The sequence below is a fragment of the Muscardinus avellanarius genome, assembly GCF_963383645.1.
Source record: "Muscardinus avellanarius genome assembly, chromosome: 5".
In the NCBI taxonomy this organism is placed as follows: domain Eukaryota; kingdom Metazoa; phylum Chordata; class Mammalia; order Rodentia; family Gliridae; genus Muscardinus; species Muscardinus avellanarius.
In genome coordinates, this window is record NC_137790.1 from 138,775,024 (window position 1) to 138,795,420 (window position 20,397).

The window sequence follows — 20,397 nt, forward strand, 5'->3', positions numbered from 1 at the left end:
AGCCATAAAAGAGGGGGTCTGGAAGACTCAAAGTGGGGGCGTCCCTGAGGACTCCCATATCAGTCATTCTGTTAAAGGGACACCCTTTACTGCTGGAAGAGCAGACTCTCTTTAGGGGCCGGATGATGCCGACTCTGGAAAACAAAATGTCCCTGAGAAAGCACCTGACTCCTAGCACACCCATGGAGACCTCCCTGCAAGGTGGAGCTCCAGAGACATGCTGATGGCTTAAAGGGCTGTTCACCACACAGGTTTAAATGTGTACCCCAGTTCTGGCCACCCTAACTACAACACACTCAGAATGAAAACTGACAGCACTCCTAAAACTATCTTACAATCACGCTCTACTGCATTTTATATGCTAAGTATAAATATTTAAAACACATTCCTTTTTGCTGTTGTCGCCCTCTGTCACAGAGTTTAATAAACTTGAAAGAATGGAAGTGAGGTAGCTCCCTCAACTTCTTTTTTTCAGTACTGGGGACGGAGCCCAGGGGCAGTCTACCTCCGACATACATCCCCAACCCAGCTCTATTTTTTTAGCCATTTATTTATTTATTTATTTATTTATTTACTTATTGTGGTACTGGGGGTGGGACCCAGAGGCTTTCTACCTCCGGGCTATACTCCCAGACCTATTTTATATTTTATTTGGAAACAGGGTCTCACTAAGTTGCTGAGAGCCTCACTAAGTAGCTGAGGCTGGCTTCGAACCTGTGCCATCCTCCTGTCTCAGCCTCCCAAGTGTGGGGATCACCAACGTGCGCCACCAAACCCAGCTTCTCTCAACTTCGAAGAGACTGATCTCTCTCACCCTGTGGGTCCTCCTAATAGAGCTACTGGCGTCCATCTCCTCCTTTGGTCCAAACGCCAATTCATGAGGGGCAACGGCTGTGACTGTCTCCAAGGTCCCAGAGTCTCTTTGGCAGCACCAGCGAGAGGCTTGTGGAACAACTGAAACTGCTCCTTGCCAGGCTCATGAACAGTAGAGAGATAAGTTCGATTAAATTTATGATTTTTGCCTTTTTTGTGTGATACTGGGGTTCCTGGAAACCCTTCTACCTCCGGCCTACACTCCCAGACCTATTTTATATTTTTATTTGGAAACAGGGTCTCTTAAGCCAGCGTGGCTGGCTTTGAACCTGCACAATCCTGGCACACGCTTGTAATACCCGCGCTTGGGAGGCGGAGACCGGAGGATCGCGGTTCACAGACAGCCTCAGCTACTTAGGCCCTCTACAACTCAGTGAGACCCTGTTCCAAAATAAAGAATAAAAACTTGGGCAGGGGGTGTAGCTCGGAGGTTAAATGCCTCTGGGTTCCATCCCCAGACCCGCAAAAAAAAAAAAAAAGAAAAAAAAAAAGAAAAGTGAACACATGTACATCATACCATGTACATAAACTTGGAATGTTCACCTAATGCATGGATGAAAAAAAAGAAAAGTTATGCCGGTTGAAAGGATCTGTGAAGATAAAAGGTTTTTCCAAACTTATTTCTCAGCTGATTTGTGCTGTTCCTAGATAGAGAGTAAAAGTATGTTAATGACCTTCGTTTAGCCTTTTATTCATTTAGCCAGTGAAACCAAAGTATTAGACTGTAATCAAATGAAGGCATGTTAGACCTGGATTAACACTGCCACTGGGAACACTGTCTTCACCGTTGGTATGCGTGTCACTTTACCACCATCTGCTGTTCGTGTGGCCAATTCTACAACAGTGACTTTGATTTTCATTTCCCTCACTGTTTTGTAAACCTGAATGCCCCGTGTGCGTGTGGCCATTCGTGTCGACGCGGTGCCCTCTGTGCCCACGTGGGCAGTATTTCCCCAACCGGGCTTCTCGCTGCACTCGCGCCAGTAAGAACGTCTGGGGCAGGGGAGTCGGTCCACATCACGCGCGTCTGGGAAATGCCGGGGCTTCCTCCACCTCTGATGGTCGGTCACTGTTCACCCCCGAGGACTTCAGGATCCCAAGAGTCCCTCAGCAAAGAATCCAGCTCAACTCTGTGGAACCCAGCGTTCTCCAAACTAGTTTAATCGTGGAACTCCGTTTAACGTAGAACATGGGCTAAAAGTCCCAAGGTACCAGAGCGTGGCGCGCTGGGCCTTGAGTCTGGAGGAAACTGAGGCTGTTCACAAAACTCACAGCCCAAGGTGTTTCATTACACCAAATACCTTCAAGACAAATAGACCATGTAACCACAAGATTTCTGCTTATAAACAATTTGTCACCAGACATATTTTCTTCTATCGCAACCAGGAAAGCAAGGAATGGCAAAGGCACGTTGTGGTCGCTGTGACTTCCCAGCAGTTATTCATAAAGCAAAAAGCCACCCACCAGGAGGCTGCAATCGCTCATTCCCAGAGAACACCCCAAGAGCAGAGGAAACGCATGCCCCCTGGAGCAGAGCTATCAGAGCAGGACAGGAACCTCTGTGTCGACGTGAAAATGCGTGCAAGAAGCCGAGAGGCACTTGTGAAACGATGAACACCCAGTGTTCTTTAATGCTGCAGTCACGTTTTTAATGACAAAAGACTCTAAGAATCCAACTATAAGCCGGGCGTGGTGGCGCACGCTTGTAATCCCCGCGCTTGGGAGGCTGAGACAGGAGGCTCGCACAGGTTCGAAGCCAGCCTAGGCTACTTAGTGAGGCTCTCAGCTGCTCAGTGAGACCCTGTTTCCAAATAAAATAGAAAATAGGTCTGGGAGATAGAAATAGCCCAGAGATAGAAAGCCCCTGGGTTTCATCCCTACTGCCACAAAATAAACAAATAAATAAATAAAAATAATCCAAATGTACATTGGCAGGAAAAAGGCTAATAATTATACTACCGCCACACCAGGGAACATCCTATAGAGCTATTTACAAAAAAGAATGGGGTAAGTTGGCATGGAGATTACACACCTGTGACCCCAGTTGCTTGGGAGGCTGAGGCGAGAGGCTGTCACGTTTGAGGCCAGCCTGGGAAACCGACTGAGACCCTTTCTTATTTATTTATTTAAATAAATAAATAAGAACTAGGGATGTCGCTCAGTGGTAGAGAGCTTCTGCAAGTCCCTGAGTTCCACGCTCAGAAACACACACACAAACACACACACGCACGTGCATGTGTGTACACAGAAGGGGACTAGAGATAACAGCATCAAAACGGAGGAGATGAGTGGCTCCTCCTTAGCGCAGTGGGGTGACTATTGGCTGGAGCAATCTATAATATATTTCAAGATGACTAGAAGAGTATGAAATTCCCCACGCATAAAAATAAGAGATGACAGTGCTCCAAGAGGCATTCTTTGATTTGATTATTACATTTTGTATAGATGTGTACATGGCACTGTATATATCTGTACAGCTAATACAAATAAATACACATGTCAAATTACCATAACGTACAACATAAAGATGTCCCAATATTATGTCTCAATAAAGATATTAGACAAAGAATGGAGGATTTGTTAATATGAGAACATGGAAACATTCCCAAGGTGTTTTAGCATATGAAAAATGCAAGAAACAGAAATGCTAGTTTCCATAAGAAGAAGAAAAATAAACATGTGGACTCGAAATTTGTTTATGTATGTATAAAGCAATTCTGGAAGGACCCCTAAGACACTCTTCATAGTGGCCGCCTTTAGGGAAGAGGGTGAGAATTTGTAACAAAGGGACACAAAAATGAGAAGAAATTTTTAACATTATACCTTTTTGGGGGGAGAGGGGCCTTAGGATTGAACTCAGGGGCATTCTACCTCCAAGGTACATCCCCAGACCTATTTGTTATTTATTTATTATTTTTTTTTATTTTGAAACAGGGAGTCACTAAGTTGCTGAAGCTGGCTGGGAACCTGTTGATTCTCCTGATTCAGCCTCCCAAGTACTGGATGACAGGTGTGTGCCACCACGCCCAGCTAACGGTGCACTTATTTACATTCTGTGAGCCATGTGGATATGTAACTTATTAAATTTTTTTTAGAGTTATGATAGTTATAATTTGAAAATCAAACACTGAAATACGCTTGATATTAAAAGCTTATTCTGAAGCCTGGCGTGGTGGCGCACACTCGTAATCCCAGCATTCAGGATGCTGAGACTGGGGGATACTGAGTGAGGTCCTCTGCAACCTAGTGAGAATAAAAAATAAAAATAAAAATAAAAATAAATAAATAAAAAATAGGGCGGGGATGTAGCTCAGAGGTCGAATGCCCCTGTGTTCCATCCCCAGACCCACAAAAAATAAATAAATAAATAAATAAATGAAGACTTATTCTTAGATGTGAAAAAAATTGTTTTTTAGTAAAAATTCAAAAATGATGAAAGCTTTTGCTCAACTTCATGGCATATCCACGTTTGTCTTAAAATTATCAACAAATTTTCACAGTGGCATAACTGGATCACATTTAAACTCATGAGCGGCGAGTTATCTGGGACATCACATGTGTAAAAGAGATGGGTTGAGGCCATCTTAAACCTATTTAAGGCTGAGACAGGAGGACCACAGGTTTGCAGCCAGCCTCAGAAACTTAGCAAGACCTTGCTTCAAAATAAAAAACAAAATAGGGCGTTGGGGGTGTAGCTCAGAGGCAGAATGCCTCTGGGTTCCATCCTCAGTACAAAAAAAAACCACCCTACATTTAGCCTCCATTTCATTTGGACAACCAACATCATCTACACACACACACACACACACACACACACACACACACACACACACCTAGAATCTCTACTAAAAATATATGTGTTCAATAGTTTCGATTTTTATCTACAAGCTAAACTTTTTAGACAAAGCAGTATTAATCCCAGTGTCTTAGGATTCACGTTCTCACTTAGTACTAATTCACTTAGGGGAATCACCAGGACCAATGCCACGCACAATGCCACGCACACGGAGGTGTTGGAGCCTGCCCCCGCCGCTCCTCAGGGCCAGGTGTCCCGGGAACACCAACTGGCTGGGAGGCAAGGACGCCCAAAGGCAGACTCGGCTTGTTTTCCCAAAGAACGGGATTTAAACTCTCCTTTGTCCAGGTGGACGTGGTGGCACACACTTGTAATCCCAGCATTCGGGAGGCTGAGACAGGAAGATCGCGGTTCGCTGACAGCCTCAGCTACTTAGTGAGGCCCTCTGCAACTCAGTGAGACCCTGTTTCAAAATAAAGATCTACACACCAGGGGGTGTAGATCAGAGGCAGAATGCCCCTGGGTTCCATCCCCAGTACTGCAAAAAATAAATAAATAAATAAAACTCTCTTTATCAACACATTTTAAAAAGCTTGCTGATTATTAGTCAGTCTGAAGCCAAACAATTTCCTTCCATCTTCCTGAATGTGAAATCAGGCTTCTGTGAATTATGTTCTCATCCCACTTTTGCCAAGATCCCTTCCATACGGTATCTATGAAAAGCATGGCGTTTCTTCCTATGAAAGGCGGAGTGTGATAAATCCATGAACACAACTCAGTCGTGACTGACGGAACAGGCAAACGCAGCATGATCGGTGTCAACAAAGCTTTCTAAAGATGCCTGCGTTTTATCCAGAAAAGATATTCTAAAGGCGAGTTTTCCATCCTCGCGGACCACCTAAAGGTGGTTAAGAAACCAAAGTGCTGTAAAAGTCTTCTCTGTGCTTTCGGACTGAAGTTTCATTCCTAGGTGTGAATGAGGCCAGGATTCAAAATACAAACAGCGAGAGGCGAGCCTTGCCTCTGGCCAGCGGGGTGCGTCCCAGGGCCCCTGGTTCCATGGCACAGGGCTCTCCTCTCTGGAATCCCTTCAGAGAAGTGACAGGCAGCGGGCGGCCAGGGCTGCAAACTCCACGGCAGTCTCCTGATGATCTGGATATTCATAAGTGGCAGGATGATTCCACCTTTAGGGTTGATTTCAGTTGTAATAATGAGTTATGAATAATTGATCAGCAGGTGATGAATTATTCAGGAAGGCCCGCGGTTTCCAAGGAATCCTGGAGCGAGTGTAGCTCGCTGGCATAACAGGAGCTGGAGGCGGCTGCTGGGACCCCCACAACAAGCCCACGCTGCAGAGGCGGGGGGCTCAGTGCCTCCCAGTCGGGGCTTTCCAATGAGGGGCCGTATTAATGCCTCTTGAATTTCTATAAAGCAGGTGTTCCCACTGGGGACTTCTAGTGCCTGTCCAAGCATGGTATGAAAATACTGAGCCTGACCTCTTTATCCGGCTGACCAGGACATTTGTTGGCAGCTGAACACAATCTTGCTGCAAAAACTAGTGTTGAAAAACTATAAAATTAAGAATGCATACATACACACACATAAACACATGCATACGTATACGTATGTAAATACAAGTACATGCACACGCAAGTTTTTATGATTGTGTACGGCCAGCCAATAACGCCAGCACGAGCTTCACCGAGGGGGAATTATCGACTCTTCTCAGTCTTCATGAATTAAAAGCAGCTGGTCAGCAAAGAACAAATCCAATATTATAAAATATCCAATATTATAAAACGTTGGCAGCTGAGCATGGTGGTGCCGGCCTGCCATCTCAGTACTTGAAAGGCTGAAACAGGAGGAACGCAAGTTTGTGGCCAGCCTCAGCAACCTTAGTAAAGACCCTCAGCGACTTAGAGAGACCCTGCCTCAAAATAAAAAATCAAGTAGAGAGGCCCTGGGTTTAGCCTTCAGTACCAAACCAAACAAAACAAAAACGTGGTTGGCTGATCTTGTTCTGAAACCCACAATCTACGCACTTGTATGAGATCCGGGAAGTGGAAGGAAATGAAGGGCAGGTGGGCCGCAAACCTGGGGAGGCAGGTAGAGCTGAGTGTTCGGGCTTAAAAGGGGCTCCCCCAACTCAAGTGAATGGAAAATAGAAACATCAAGCAAACTGCAATTAAACCGCCGAGTCTACTGCACGGGAAGAGGCCGAGAAAAGTGCCGCCCGGCGCCTGCTCGTCAGGGGCTCGGGGCTCCCAGTGTCCCAGGCTCAGAGGTTTGGAGACTAGAGCCTATGACAAGAATATCAACTACAGTTTGATTTTCCTTTTTCACTTTCCCCAAAAAAGGGTCATGACTAAGTCAATTTTTTTTCCCTCTGAGCTAAAAACAAGGCTGATTGGTACAAAAGATTAACTCACAACACCAAGTTTAAACTGTCAACTTCATGAGGATCGCCACTAACACCTGAAAACCTAATGGCTTAATATTCTCAAATACTCCCATGCATCTGGTCCAGGGCTCACATTTTCTGAATACAAATATTAAGTTATAATACAACATAATACACTGCACCTGTTTTAGTATATGATCTTATACATTTTAGCCTACTTATAGAATCATGGTGCCATCTCCACAACCATGCTAACCAGCAGATGGCCAAAGTCTGCTTTTTAATTACTGAGGCTTTGCTTGGGATTTTCACATAACTAACTACAGTCCTGCTGTGCTAATATGTGTATTCTACCACATGTCAAAGGCTCGTGACTAGCGATATGTGTGAGAACCAGGCAACGGGTCCTGTGAAAGCAGCCAAGAAAGAAAAAGTGATTCTGTTTGAAAGCAACCAAGGTCATGTGACAGGAACGGCTTTAAGACTATGTGAAATTATGCCATGTATAACTAGTGGCATACGCAAGCTACCTGTAGAACTCTTTTGGGGTCAACAATGTTTATTTCTCATGCAAATATAAATTTATAAATCACGCTTCCCCAAAACGAGGCTTAGAAATAACCGAGCAAGAAGCAACTAGTGACACGAGGTGGTCGTTTTTCTCCCTTGCTGACTTTTAAATCATGGGCATCGCTTCCAGTTCACAATTTGGACATGGATGGCAGGGTAACTAGACTTTTTGTGTTTAACCAGGAGTATTATTACTTATTAAAATAGCTTAGCTATCCTCCATCTCATACATTTAAATGAAGAACAATATCCCAAATTTCCTGGAGGTATTATTCGAAGTTCGCAAAACCATCAGCTTCACTACTTGCAAATCCACGAAGCGATCCGTTGGAAGAACAGAATGGAATAAATAAGGAATCCAGCAGCCTGTCTGAAAATCTAAACGCACACACTGTAGTTGTTTGAAGATGATCTTTTATTGTGCAGACTAATATATCTGCAGTATGTAGAACAAATCACTTCTATTATCTCTCACACAACAGTAATGTAAAAAGAAATCATATTTTTTAAAGGATTTTTGAGTGTTGCTGTCTTCTTCCTAAGAGCGTCTTGGTTATCCAGCAGTCAAAGCAGGCTTTTTAGGACCCCTGCCAAGCTAAAAACAAACCAAAATGAAAAGAAGAAGAAAAAAAAAAAAACCTGAGGGTTTCTCTGCATCCCACTCATCCTAAAATATTTTATTTATTAGTTGCCTCTCACCTGTAAATATTAAAATACAGGGCGGGAGGACACATGGTTTCTTTAATGCTAATCCATGCAGCCAAGTGGCCCCAGGAAAGTCTCGTATCTAAAAACCCTGGCCTCGTTACCACACCTGAAGAGAGTCGGGGTAACTGTGCACCTCTGCTTCCTCTCCCTTTCTTCTTTCTATCCTCAAAACCTTAAATGTTGCAGGCAGCCCACAGCTCACACTTGACCCCCGCGCCCCAAAGCTCCAAGTGAAGCCCTTCCAGAGTTATCTAAGGGAGCCAGGCAATGCTCCCCCAGAACCCCCACTCGTTCAAGAGAAATTTTAGTAATTTTCATATTTTTTTTATTAAGAGATTGAAAACTTAAAAGGATCGCTATCATGTAAAAACTGCAATCTGTCTAATAAATTAGACATAAATAAATCTACCTAATAAATTAACTCCGCCCCTCGACAGCCTCTTCTTCCTCCACAGGCCTGCGCAGAGGGAGCCCGGCCATAAGAGAAGGAATAGCTTGGTACAAACCCATTTAACCTACCGGTGTTCTGTTTAGAATGACTCAGAATCAATAAGGATATGCTAAAGTGATTATATAAATCAGACAGAAAAATGCACAGATAGAAATTAGTAAGTGCAACCTATAAACGCTAGCTTTGCTGAAGGCTACCAGCGACTGACTGGTGGAAATTCCTGTCGCATTGAGTTATGGGGAATTACTTGTAATATTATAAAGTCCATGCCTTCTAGGAAGAACTGTTTCTCATTTTTAATTATTCTGACACTATCAGGCTACTATGAGCGATTTATTAATCCTCTAGGAGGAAATAATGTTCTTTATTACGAACAGTGAAAACCTAAATACAGAGTGGGAGGCCTTTTTTTTTTTTTGGTGGTATTGGGGTTCCTGGAAGCCCTTCTACCTCCAGGCTACACTCCCAGACCTATTTTATATTTTTATTTGGAAACAGGGTCTCTTAAACCAGCGCAGCTGGCTTCGAACCTGCGCGTTCCTCCTGCCTCCGCCTCCCAAGCGCGGGGATTACAAGCGTGCGCCACCACGCCCGGCGTTAGAGTGGGAGGCTTCGTAAGCTTCACCCTTATGATATAAAAACCAATTTCTCAGAGCTGGGCATGGTGGCGCATGCTTGTAATCCCCGCGCTTAGGAGACTGAGACAGGAGGGTCACAGTTTCGCCGCCAGCCTCAGCAACTTAGTGAGGCCCTTGGCAACTTAATAAGAAGACCCTGTTTCAAAAATAAAACATAGCCGGGTGTGGGGGTGCACGCTTTTAATCCCTGCGCTTGGGAGGCTGAGACAGGAGGATTGCGTGGGTTCAAAGCCAGCCTCCGCTGGCTTAAGACACCCTGTTTCCAAATAAAAAAATATAAAATAGGTCTGGGAGTGTAGCCCAGAGGTAGAAGGCCCTTGAGTTTCATCCCCAGTACCACCAAAATAAATAAATAAATAAATAAATAAATAAATAAATAAATAAAACAGGGCTGGATGTATAGCTCAGAAGTAGAATGCCCCTGGGTTCAATCCTCAGTACCATAAAAAAACAAAAACATAAAAACATAAATAATATTTATAACATAGAAAAATATTTATATTATAGTGCTTAAAAAGATGCAAAATTATGTATACAGTGAAGCCCTATCCATTTCAGGGCCTTTCACACTGAGTGGGACTGTTTCCCCACACTTTGGCCTAGTTCTGTGACCCTCAAAGTGTAGACCTCTTGCAACCAGGAGCAGCCATTAGAAATGCAAAGAATCAGGCTCCTCCCCTCAGCCCTGCTGAGTCAGAAACTCTGGAGGCGCAGGGAGCCCAGTGGCTTGGACTTTAAGAAGCCCTCCAGCATTCGGGAAGCCCCCCGCATTCAGGAGGCTGAGACCGGAAGATCGCGGGTTCGCGGACAGCCTCAGCTACTTAGCGAGGCCCTCTGCAACTCAGTGAGACCCTGTTTCAAAATAAAGAATAAAAGCCGGTCGAGGTGGACACGCTTGTAATCCCCGCACCTGGGAGGCGGAGACAGGAGGATCGCGCAGGTTCGAAGCCAGCCGCGCGCGCTGGTTTAGGAGACCCTGTTTCCAAATATAAAATGTAAAAATAGGTCTGGGAGTGTAGCCCGGAGGTAGAAGGGCTTCCAGGAACCCCAGTACCACCAAAAAAATAAATAAATAAAGAAAGAAAGAAAGAAAGAATAAAAAATAGGGCTGGGGGTGTAGCTCGGAGGTAGAGTGCCCCTGGGTTCCATCCCCAGTACTGCTAAATAAATAAATGAATAAATAAATAAATAAATAAATAAGCCAGCAAGCCAGCCCTCCAGACCATTTTGAGGCCGACGCAGTGTGAAAACCTCCAGCTACTTCATCATTTTCAAGCTCTCGGCGGAGACAGAGCTGCTCAGGGGGCCGAGCCCAGCCCGACCTCTTCCTGCCGGCTTCGATGTGTCTGTCGCACACGCACCGGCAACCCAGCGACCGAGGCTCAACTCTCACCACAGGACTTACTCCGACTTGAAATTACTTATTTTTATGATTATAAGATGATCTCCAGTAGATTAAATCTTCCCACAACTACCTGAACATTCAAATCACTTGGGAGCTCTCAAAAATCCTGGGCCACATCCCAGGCCAATCATAATCTATTTGGGGTATGGAGGGAAATGAACCCACGGATTTTCTAACTCTAAGCTAAACTTCAACCCTTCTTTTTATTTTGTAACAGGATTTCACTAAGTTGCCGAGGGCCTCACGGAGTGGCCGAGGCTGGCTGTGAACCTGAGACCCTCCCGTCTCAGCCTCCCAAGCATGTGCCACCGCGGCTGGCTCGAGCATTACTACTCTTCAAATATTGTGATTCTACTTTTCAGCCACGGTTAAGAAACACTAAATCAGACTCAAGCTCCTTGAGGGCAGGTAATTAGTGAATGGTGACCAATGTTTGTTGAATAAGTGGAGTTTCTTGTCTGCCTTTTGGTGTTTTGTTGTTTTCAATCTTAAAAGATGGTTCAAACTTCCAAAACTTTCCGTGAAATGTCTCTTTTTCTTCCTATCACCATCTCTGGGGCAACCACTGCGACCCAGGCCCTGTGTTTCCTTAAAAGAGTGAATAAACACTTGTCAATACGCACAGGAAAGACCAAAAATTTCCTTCTCCTTTATGCAAACCTTGCATTTTTCTTCTTTCTTTCTTTCTTTCTTTCTTTCTTTCTTTCTTTCTTTCTTTCTCTCTCCCTCCCTTTCTTTCTTCCTTTCTTTCTTTCTTTCTTTCTTTCTTTCTTTCTTTCTTTCTTTCTTTCTTTCTTTCTTTGGTACTGGGGATGGAACCCATGGGCATTCTACCTCTGACCTATCTTGCCTTACCACCTGCCATATTTTTTTTTCCTTTATTTTGAAATAGGATCTCACTGAGCTACGAGGGCCTCACTGAAGCCACAAACCACGATCCTCTGTCTCAGCCTCCCAAGTGCTGAATTACACGCGTGTGCCACAACAGGCAAACCCTGTATTCTTTGTAAAATATGTACGTTACACTGGAGAAGGAGGACCCGAGGATAACTGTATGAGTTCACCCCCAGAGCTGTTCAGCAGGGACACAATAAGTCTGAGGAGTCACTGAAAAACAGTCCCTTGGAATGATGGTCTAGCATAGAAGGAAGACTCCCACCAGTTATTTCCAGTTACTCCACCAGCTTTGTTGAGGGCATATTTTCTCCTCTGGTTAAATGCTATTCCCTCAGATATGATATCATCCAGAATTTCCACTACAAAATCAAGAGCCGAGATACTTTTCATGCTAGGCCTTGAGTAAAGAATTAGTATCAGGAAGGAGGCAAGGGGAGGGGAATAGGGTGGGAATTGGGGAAGGGCACTGAGGGATGTGTGCATGTGTGCCTCCACCATCTTGTACCCCAGTAAGATGTGTGACTACAGTGCACCAATAAAAACTAAAAAGAAAAAAAGAATTAGCATCACAGTTTACAGGTCTATCTTGGATGGGGTTAGTTAGCATAAGCCCCTCACCAAGGCTGGCCATCTCTAGGTCTATCAAGATGAAACGCTGAGACCTGGATCCTTGTGTGGTTCTGTCTTTCAAAGACCTGGCTCCCTTCAGCCCCTGCTAGATGGGGATTCTACCTCAGCGTAACAGACACTTTGGATCCGGACTCAAGTCTAAGCCACCCTCAGGAGGGACTGGGGTTGGAGAGCTATTTGGCGTTATGATCATACACTCTGACCCCCGACCTTGGATTTTTGTTGGGTTTCTGTGACTTTCCATCTCCCTTCCTCTTAGGGTCTACGATCACTCTTCTGCTGTCAGTGTGGCTATTTCTAGCAAAGGTTCCTCCCTCGCCTTCCATTTCATTCCTACTGCTGAGCGGGAAATGAACTTATTAGTATTTTAAGAATCCACCCTAATACAGGCCCCAGACTTCTCCAAAGAGGTGACAGCCTGGCGTGGGGCGCACGGGCCTGACGACGCTTCTTTAGGGCTGTGGAGGCCTCTCCTATCCGACCCCTCATCTTCATCTCGTATCGAGGCAGAGATGGGACGCAACACCGTCCACAGAAACAGAGCGCTTCCGTGGCGGCCCTGTTACTTAGGGAAGGCCAAGGTGTCGGGGCACAGTTAAGGGGAGGAATGTTAGGGTGTCTACACAGACAGGACCAGAAGGGAAATATTTAAGCTCTTAGATAATGTGCAGAACTAGTAAGATAATGACCATATGTAGCCAGTATGCGAGCTAAGCATGGCCGCTAATCTCTGTCTTATGCCAGTGGTTAGAAGTAGATAAGTCAGCTCTCTCTTCTAAACTGGGAGCTTCTGGGAGTCAGGCCTTTTCTCCTGTTGTGTTAGCTCCCTCCCTCGCTCTGTCCAGGGCACAGGTTCAAATTTAAATTGTTCTACCTAATGGCTGACAGGCTAAAGCAGACTATAGCAGAAAATCACCTCCACATAATAAAATCACTGGATGAAACTCCACATAATAAAATCCACATAATAAAATCACTGGATGAAACACTCCACATAATAAAATCACTGTGATGAAATTAAAAAAAAATTATAACCTGCAAAAAAAAAATTCAATGCTGATAAGATGAATGTTCAAATTCACTGTGGCTATGGACATAATTAATTACAAGCCTAATCGTGTATTTTAGGTTCAGCTAACCTCCTTAACATCTTTTTTCTATTAAATTACATGTACTGTGTTGGGAGGCAGAGACAGGAGGATTGCACAGGTTCGAAGCCAGCCGGCTTAAGAGACCCTGTTTCCAAATTTTTTTTAAAAAGTATAAAATAGGTCTGGGAGTGTAGCCTGGAGATAGAAGGGTTTCCAAGAACCCCAGTACCACCAAAAAAATAAAAAATAAAATAAAATAAATAACAAGTTCCTTGTTAGCTCATCAAAATCTTTTGGATATGCCTATACATCTAAAGGGTTAATATATAGAATATATATTTAAAAATTAAACAACTTAGTAGCAAAAAATAATAATAGTAAAACACATAATCTAATTTCAAAATAGGCCATAAACTGAAAAGGACATTTGTTAAAGAAAAAGCATACAAATACTCTTGTTAAAGAAAAAGCATACAAATACTCAGCAGAGATCTGAAATATACTCAGCATCCTTAATTGTCAGGAATGTAGACAAAAACCACAGCGACACAGAAACACACTCTAGCTGGAAGGACTACTCCCAAAAGATGACAACAGCGAGTGCGGAGGGCGCGTGGAGAAAGGGAACTTCTGCACACCGTTTGTGGGAATGGAAATTAGGACGGCCATTATGGGACACATATGGAGGTGCCTCCGAAAATCAAAACTAGAACTGCCATACGGCCCAGCGGTCCACTCCTGAGCTACAGTCAAGGAAGGGAAGCCGGGGCTCCAAGAGATGTCTGCACTCCAGGTTGACCACAGCACCGTTAACAACAGCCAAGAACATAAACCAACCAAGGATCCATTAATGGATGAACGGACGAATGGATGGATGGATGGATGGACAGACGGACAGAGACAGCGCCGTGCGTACGCAGAATGGAGCTCTGGTCAACCACAAACGGTTGAGGTGCTGCCATTCACAACAACGCTGGAACTGAACACACTATGTGAACTGAAATAAGCTGGGCTCAGAAAGACAAGCACCCTCGATTACTGGAATGGAAAGAAACTGATTTCACGGAAGCAAGGACGTAGAGGGCAGAGCAGTGGGTAGTGGAGACTGGGGAGGGGACGGGGAAGGGAGGTTAGTGGGTACCAAGTCCACAGAAGTAGAGGAGAGACGTTCTGAGAGTCTGTCTCACCACACAGTGACTACAGGTAATGGTGCTGCCCTGCATATTTCAAAAACACCAGAAGGTTCTTGTTGTGTGTGTGTGCGTGTGTGTGTGTGTGTGTGTGTGTGGTAATGGAGATTGGATTGAATCCAAGGGCATTCGTCCTCTGAGCTACATCCCCCCAGCCCAATTTTTTTTTTTTTTTTTTTTTTTAGTACTGGGGATGGAACCCAGGGGCATCCTACCTTGAGCTACACCCCAGCCCTATTTTTTATTCTTTATTTTGAAACAGGGTTTTGCTGAGTTGAAAAGGGCCTTATTAAGTAGCTGCAGTTGGCCATGAACCACAATCCTCCTGTCTCAGCCTCCCAAATGCTGGGATTACAAGCTTGTGCCATCACACCCGGCTCCAATTTTATTTTATTTTTTTAATTTTGAAATAGGATCTCGCTGAGTTTCCTAGGCTGGCCTTGAACCTAACAATCCTCCAGTTTCAGCCTCCTAAGTACCAGGATTACAGGTGTTACCACCACACCAGGCTAGAGAAAGGATTTTTAATGTTTTCCTACAAGGAAATGATAATGTTTGGGGAAATAGATATGTTTACCCTAATGTGAACATTATATAATGTTATATAAATGGAAACATCACACAGTACACCTTTAATATGTAAAATTGTATATGTCAATTAAAAATTTTTGTTTTTGCTAAATAGAACATACTTTGACAGATTAGCAAAGATATAAAGTGAAATTATGAATGACAACCAGAAAAATCTTTTTAGAAATATGATAACAGCTGCCAGGCATGGTGGTGCAGGCTTATAATCCCAGCATTTGGGAGGCTGAGACAGGAGGATCACCATTCACAGACAGCCTCCTCTACTTAGTGAGGTTCTTTGCAACTCAGTGAGACACTGTTTCAAAAAATAAAAGAATAAAAAAAATAGGGCAGGGGATGTAGCTCAGAGGTCAAATGCCCCTGGGCTTCTTCCCCAGACCTGAAAAAAAAAAAAAAAGAAAGAAAGAAAAAAGAAAAAAGAAAAAAAAATAGAATTATATCCATCAGGCAAGAATATTTATAATTATAAAAGAAAAATATTCCCAAACATTGTTTTATAATTTTTATGATGCATAATAAGAGAAAAACCTCTAATACATTCCCGATCCAATTTGGCAGTCTGGTTTTACTCTGAGATAACTGCAGAAGGGATGCTAGATATTTATGCCAACAGAAAACTCTCTACAAACAGGCGCTAATCAAGTGTAATGCCTGAAGCATTTACTTTTATCCATAGCTAATCTGGAAGTCAATAAAAAGTTAAAAGAATGTGGTATTTACACTGTAATTAAAGTTCACAGGACGCACAAATGTCAATGATAGAGTGGTGCCCCCAAGTGGCAGCATGACGAACTGCAGGACTCTAAGGGAAGAGACCCCACACACCCGGCGCTTCCATTTGCCCAGTTCTTTACATCTAGACGTGTGTATTACGTAAACCTGTTACTTCACAGGATCGTAAGTGTCCTGAGCACCAGCCCAGACTCCCGATGGTCTCCTCCAGTCCTCCTTAACACGGACACGAAGGGCTAGTCTGACATGACAGGGCACGCTGCGCCTTTCTGCCAGGTGGGGCATGTCCTCCCAACAACAGAGAGTCAGGTCTACTCTGCCCATTAAGAAAGGAGCACCTAACATGTCAGAAATCTTTTCACCACCTACTCATCTTTTGCCCAGCTCAAACATTAACTAGTTCCTATATTTATGGTCTAGTATGTAACACAGAATTTAAAAACCTGACCTCGGATAACGAACGGAAGTTTCAGTGGTCAACATTCTGGGTGGAAAAGCTTCTGTACTTGTATTAAATAGAGCAATTGCTGATAAGTTTCTCTCTCTCTCTCTCTCTCTCTCTCTCTCTCTCTCTCTCTCTCTCTCTTAAAAGCAGAATGCAAAAGAAAAACTTCCACTTGGCAGAGGGTTCCTCTCACAGTCACCGAGTGACTGCTTTATTGGGCTGACGTTTTACTGGGATTCCTTTGATTATTCTGTTGAGCTGGTTGCTTGTAGTTAAGATGAATCTCAGCTGTTGCTGAGTGACCGTGTGTATAAGGCAATGTACCTCTTCACTGGTATCTAAACAGGTAGATATTTTATTTCGTCCTCATCACACTCCTGTGAGTGTGCCCACTTTGTGGGTGAGAACGCTAAAGCTCAGTTAGAAGCCTGCAGAGCCTCCAGCTGCCAGCGGGCCAGGGCGGCCTGGCTCTCCTCCTCGACTGTTCCCGGGCAAGCCCGGGTCTTACTGGTGACGCTGCCCTCTGCTCCTCACCTCCTTGGGTCTGCGAGCAGCCCTACACAGTCTCTTCCTGATCTGAGCAGCGTTCCCAAAGCCAGTGTCTACAAAGGCCAGCAGACAGCAGAAGGCCGTGATGGGCTTGGGTTCAAGGGACATGAAGAGAGGCAGGAATGGGCTCACTGGAGAACACAGAATTATCTAGAAGGCAGCCAGCAGCCACCGCCTTCTGCCCACTGTGATGACATAGGGCCTAACGTTAGTAAATGTTACCAAATCTATTTATTGTGGTACCGGGGATGGAACCCAGGGGCACTGTATCTTCGAGCTACACCCCCAGACCTAGTTTTTAGTCTTTTTGTCTTTGAAACCGTCTCACTGAGTTGCTAAGTGCCTCGCCAAGTAGCTGAGGCTGTCCACAAACCGCGATCCTCCAGTCTCCAGAAGAGAAATACTCAAGTTTGAGAGCTGCCCATCTGAAAACACTCACAATTAATAAAAGTTTCCAAAGAACTAGTGTCCAGGCCACAGTAACCTGGCTGCTGAAGGCTGACCGTGGCCAGTGTGTCGCTGGTCTTAGGGGCTGTGGTGAAGGAATCCTTTCCCAAGCTTTCTAGACTAGACGGTCTGATGCCACATGAGTTGACCATTATTCTCAACGCTGGACTCATTCCACAAAAGTCAGGTTCATCCACCATCTTTAGCTCACGTCCTGTTTCAAGATTAGTTCAATGCCGGGCCTGGTGGCGCACGCCTGTAATCCCCGCGCTTGGGAGGCAGAGACAGGAGGATCGCGCGGGTTCGAAGCCAGCCGCGTGTACTGGCTTAGGAGACCCTGTTTCCAAATAAAAATGTAAAAAATAGGTCTGGGAGTGTAGCCTGGAGGTAGAAGGGCTTCCAGGAGCCCCAGTACCACCAAAAAAAAAAAAAAAAAAAAAGATTAGTTCACTATAAGAAGTCACTTTCCATTCACTGACCAACCAGCCAAGACCCTGCCTTTCCTCTCTCCCTACAAACACACTACTCACCCATCCCCAGTCTGAAGCTTTCAAGTCTGATTTTACTACATCTTACATCCTTAAAATCGACATTGCAGCCCCTCGAGTGGATTCTTTTCAAATCCCCCATGGTCCTCTTTAGGAAAGAAGCCAAACTGGATACGGTTCCATGGTGTGGAAGGATTCTGCTGGTTTTTTAATAAGTCCTAGGGCAGAATTAGGTCCTCCTTTCAGTGTTTCCACGAAGCTAACAGTTATAAACTTACCCACCTACTCGAACTGACTAGAAGAGTGCCTCTAGGATTGGGGCACGAAAATCCTTCCCGGCAGGAATCATAATGTGTGTTCTAAGAATACCAGAAAAACGGCAGCCCTTTTGCTTTTGTTCATTGATATTAATATTGATATTGTTTCAATCACAGTTTTGATAGAAACCTATTGAAAAGCCCAACTTTTAAAGATTCTAGACATTTAAGATTCTAGATATTTACGAGACGAATCTTTAAAAGATGATTGCCTTGGTGACGCTTACGTTTATGATTCTGATGATGTATAAAGGAATAGTAAGTGCTCATCACACTGATTTTAAAGTATGTGTGAGTGTGTGTTTGTGAGTGTGCATGTGTGTGTGTGTGTGTGTGTGTGTGTGTGTGTGTGTGTGTGTGTTCCTAGAGAAACCAGGGGCACTCAACCACTGAGCTACATCCCCAGCCCTTTTCTTTTTTCTTTTCTTTTCTTTTTTTTTTTAAGACAGGATTTCGCTAGGGCCTCAAATTTGTGATCCTTCTGCCTTGCTAGTATCAGAGGCATGTGAAAACACTGCCTAAAATCTAAATATCTGATGAGGAAAAAGCTGGAAGAACTTAGGGTATCTGGAAAGAATAAGTTATAGGGTGTAAATCTGGGCTGATCTCGGGCCGCCCTGCTTCTCTTCCTCCTGAGTCCCAGATGCACAAGTGACCTGTCCTAGTTTCAGTGCCGAGTCGCTTCCCATGGGCACACATTTAATGCAAGTTTATCCTTGTCTGTAAGAAACACACTACCCAACAGCACTGGGAGTGCAGAGAGTTCAACCCGAAGGGCTGCCAGGGAGGCGTGAACATGAGCAGTGTGAAGAGGCCCCGCCGCTGACAACCTCCTCACAGTGCTATCTGAGCACAGAGCCTGAAAATCTCTTCCACGGAAAAGAAAAAAAAAATTGATGTCACACTTCCCCAATCTATCTTCTTCCCTTCCAGGTGAATTACCGTGCATTTGCATTTCATAACACTTTTAAAGATGCAGTTATGAGCCATACTCATCCCTCAAGTTCTAATCAAGGGAAGCAATGTCGTGATGGAGACTGTGGTATGCATAAGAATGGGTTTCCATCATCTACCCCGCTCTTCTTCTCTAGGTCCTTTGTCTATTTTATGCAGAGCTGAGATACCTTTAGAGCCTTACCTGGGGCTGGGGGTGTTTGCCTAGCCTGAGTGAGGGCCTAGGTGCCATCCCCAAAACCACGAAATAAAATTTTTTTTTAACTTTATCTGAGGAGATCAACAAAGGAAACCTTCTATCTTTACTAGCTTCTTGCTTGAATGCTAAGGGCATTGTAATCCCAGTATTTGGGAGACTGAGACAGGAGGATCATGTAGGTTTGAAGCCAGAATCAGCTACTTAGTGAGGCTCTTAGCAGCTTAGTGAGACCCTGTTTCCAAATAAAATATAAAAAATAGCTCTGGGAGTGTAGCCCAGAGGTAGATGGCCCCTGGGTTCCACCTCCAGCACCACCAAAAAAAAAAAAAAAGGTGAGGTAGATGTTACTACATTGTGTGTGTGTGTGTGTGTGTGTGTGTGTGTGTTGCTGGGGATTGAAATCAAGGGCATCCTACCTCTAATCTATACCTCCAGCTCTAGTTTATTCTTTTATTTTGAAACAGGGTCTCACTGAGTTGCAGAGGCTGGTCAGGAACCTGCAATCCTCCTGTCTCAGCCTCCCAAGTACGCCCGGCCTGTGTTATCAGCGAATCGGTGCGCAGACTGGGTAGCCGACTCCAGACTAGCATGGAGCATTTGTACTCACAGCTCCTCTCCTGGCTGGGCTTTCTTGTCTGCCACCAGATACACAGTCCCGAAACTCCCACTGCCAAGTTTCTGCCGAAGTTCATATCGTCGTGCAATCAGGGCCTCTGGACAGGTGGAGACGGCTGTGGCGCTGTTCACACACTTAGCGGCCTCCCGGAATCTCAGCATTGCTCCGCACAGGATACAGCCGGTTTGTTCATTTACAGAGAGGTAATATGCACGACCCCTCATACATAGTCAAAGTCATCCGAGTGTGGGCCACCACCTGCGATGTCAAGAATCCATACATCAGGTCTAAAGGATGCTAAGAAGTGCAAGGTTGTGTGTGTGTGTGTGTGTGTGTGTGTGTGTGTGTGTGTACTGGGGATTGAACCCAGCGGCATTATTCTACCTCTGAGCTACACCCCCAATTCGAT

At 44.5% G+C, this 20,397-nt stretch overlaps 1 protein-coding gene across 1 annotated transcript in view; it reads right to left on the bottom strand.

The window, feature by feature from the left end:
• Positions 1-20,149, bottom strand: part of NEK11 (NIMA related kinase 11) — a gene marked incomplete at both ends in the record, with an annotated part of 215,264 nt that extends 195,115 nt beyond the window's left edge. The window contains one exon of the mRNA XM_080696621.1: positions 19,980-20,149. Coding sequence (XP_080552747.1) covers positions 19,980-20,149 — 170 coding nt within the window. The remainder of the gene's footprint in view (positions 1-19,979) is intronic.
• Between the last annotated feature and the right edge of the window lie 248 nt (positions 20,150-20,397).